General features: G+C 61.0%; 1 protein-coding gene across 1 annotated transcript in view; it reads right to left on the bottom strand.

Annotated features, from left to right (window-relative positions):
- Positions 1 to 1411, bottom strand: part of KRT36 (keratin 36, type I) — a 4302-nt gene extending 2891 nt beyond the window's left edge. The window contains exon 1 of the mRNA XM_004684197.2: positions 853 to 1411. Coding sequence (XP_004684254.1) covers positions 853 to 1308 — 456 coding nt within the window. The 5' untranslated portion in view covers positions 1309 to 1411. The remainder of the gene's footprint in view (positions 1 to 852) is intronic.
- Between the last annotated feature and the right edge of the window lie 1070 nt (positions 1412 to 2481).

Below are 2481 nucleotides of genomic sequence, written 5' to 3'. Positions count from 1 at the left end.
CCCTGAGCCCTGGGCCCTGAGCCCTGAACCCTGAGCCCTGGGCCCTGAGTCCTGAGCCCTGAGCCCTGGGCCCTGAGTCCTGAGCCCTGAGCCCTGGGCCCTGAGTCCTGAGCCCTGAGCCCTGGGCCCTGAGTCCTGAGCCCTAAGCCTGGAGTCCTGAACCCTTAGCCCTGAGCCCTGAGCCCTGAGCCCTGAGCCCTGGGCCCTGAGTCCTAAGTACTGAGCCCTTAGCCCTGAGCCCTGAGCCCTGAGTCCTGAGCCCTGGGCCCTGAGTCCTGAGCCCTGAGCCCTGAGCCCTGAGCCCTGAGTCCTGAGTCCTGAGTACTGAGCCCTGAGTCCTGAGCCCTGAGCCCAAGTCTAGAGAGCATATCAGTCTCATGATGTCAATGGCCCGTCAGTCCTGGCATCTGTAGCCCCCAGAATGTTGCGGTAAGATGCACCAGGATGAGTGGAAGAAGCCAGATAATCCTGCATTCAGGCTCCACATCCCAGCTTGTAATCTTGGGCAAGCTGCTAAACCTCTCTAAATTGAGCTCCTACACCTGTTAGATAGTTTGCTAATACCCATCCCTGCCAGGTACGGAATGGAAAGGCCAACAGATGGGACGCAAGGCCTGTGACCAGCAGGCTGTGATGCCTGTCCCTGACCTTCCTACGGCCGAGACAGCAGGGCCTGAGGAGGAGTAACCGCAACGGCTACTAGTAAGGGAGCGACGAGCACAGGGATCTGGGTCCCCCGGGAAGCCAAGACCCTAGAGAGCAGGACTGGCCAGAATCCCCCAAGAGCTACAGTGCCTTCGGCAGTCCCGGGAGGCTGTCTAGAGGGCCCGGGAGAGGGCCGCGACCCGCTACCTTCTGCTGGAGCTCCTCGACGGTCTTGAAGTAGGACTGGTAGTCCGGGCAGATGTAGGGGACCTGCGCCTCGTACCACTCCCGGATGCGGCCCTCCAGCTCCGCGTTCTCCTGCTCCAGCTGGCGCACCTTGCCCAGGTAGCTGGCCAGGCGGTCGTTCAGGAACTGCATGGTCTCCTTCTCGCTGCCGTTGAAGGCGCCCTCGCCGAGCCAGCCCCCGCTCCCGAGGAAGCCAGGGGAATGGCACCCGGCGGCCATGTAGGAGCCAGGCAGGCAGCCCCCGTAGCTGGAGAAGCCCATCCTGACGGAGGAGGACCCCACCGCGCCAGCGAGGCTGGGGACCCTGCAGGAGCCCACGGAGCGGACCGAGGACATCCGGGACATGCTGCCTGCTGTGCTGCAGAGGCCTCTGACGGACCCAGAGGAGAACATGGGGGAGCAGAGCTGGGTGGCCATGGAGCTAGAGAGGAAGGACGCAGCGTCGCCAGGAGCTGGGGTTCTGGCCTGCCGAGGCCTCCCGGGCTGCTTATATACACTCTCCGTGGGGTGTTGGCCTATCTCCTTGGGAAAGCCGGTTCCTATTCCGGAAAGCTAATCTCATCATAATGTAATTTTTGCCAACTATCCAGAATTCCTTACCTTGTTAAAAAAAAAAAAATCTGGAATTTGGTTTGCTAAGTCAGGACTCTCAGCTAAGTCACTTGCTAAGTCACTTCCTAGAAAAGATGGGTTTTATTGCCTCTTCAAAATCTGCGCACCAGAGCCCATAAATCGGGAGTGGCCTCGGGAGGGACGTCTGGTCCCGGCCCTCTCTGCCTGCCCTCGGCAGCAGCGCCTGCTCGTCACGCCCCCGCCTTGTCCCCAGCCCACAATGCTGCTCGGCCGGGCCACTGTTTGGTGAAAGGGGCGCAAAGGGACCCCAACTCCCGGTGCACCTGTTGGGCCTGGCTTCATCCCACAAGTGCCGGGAGGCGGCCTATGTTGTCGTCACTGGCATGGACACAAAGTGCAAAATGGGCAGAAAGCTCACTCACGGTGAACAGAACTTGGGTCTGAAACCAGAGCTTGGGGGCCCCAAATCCCATGCCTCTGTCCCACTGCTTCCCCCACAACCAGGGTCACGTGCAGAGACCTGGCACTTCGGGATGGGACACCTGACTTCAAGTCCTGGCGCTGCTGATTGCCTGGACAGTGGCTGGTCACCCCTCTCGGGCACTCTCGGGGCCCTCGCTGGGGTAGAGACCCTGCCTGCTGCTTTATACAGAGGCGAGAAAGGCGGGAAACTCGAAACCAGCCGTGCTGCAGAATCGCTGCCCCGGCTCAGAGGCCAGCTGTGGCGATGGAGGAGTCTGTGGCTGGCAAAGGATGGTGGGTGTGAGCCCTCAAAAGTGGCACTCGGGAGGGCGGTTTCCTTCGTGCTCCCCCAGTTCTCTGAACCTAGGAGGGGAGGATCCTGACCGGACCAGCCTGCTCTGAACCCCCGGGTCCCTGGACAGCTTCCAGAGATGATCAATGCAGACTCTTTGGACAGGGAAGAAATACAAAGGCAGCACCGCCAGAGAGTTAAGCAAGGAGCTCAGAGGAGAACCTGAGCGTCAAGGGCCAGCTGAGCGTGCCCCTCCCCTGACG

Source organism: Condylura cristata, unplaced genomic scaffold (assembly GCF_000260355.1).
Source record: "Condylura cristata isolate star-nosed mole 26May11 unplaced genomic scaffold, ConCri1.0 scaffold00017, whole genome shotgun sequence".
Taxonomy (NCBI): Eukaryota; Metazoa; Chordata; class Mammalia; order Eulipotyphla; family Talpidae; genus Condylura; species Condylura cristata.
The sequence above is the reverse complement of the archived record's forward strand: the minus strand, read 5'-3'. Positions and strand labels throughout refer to the sequence as shown.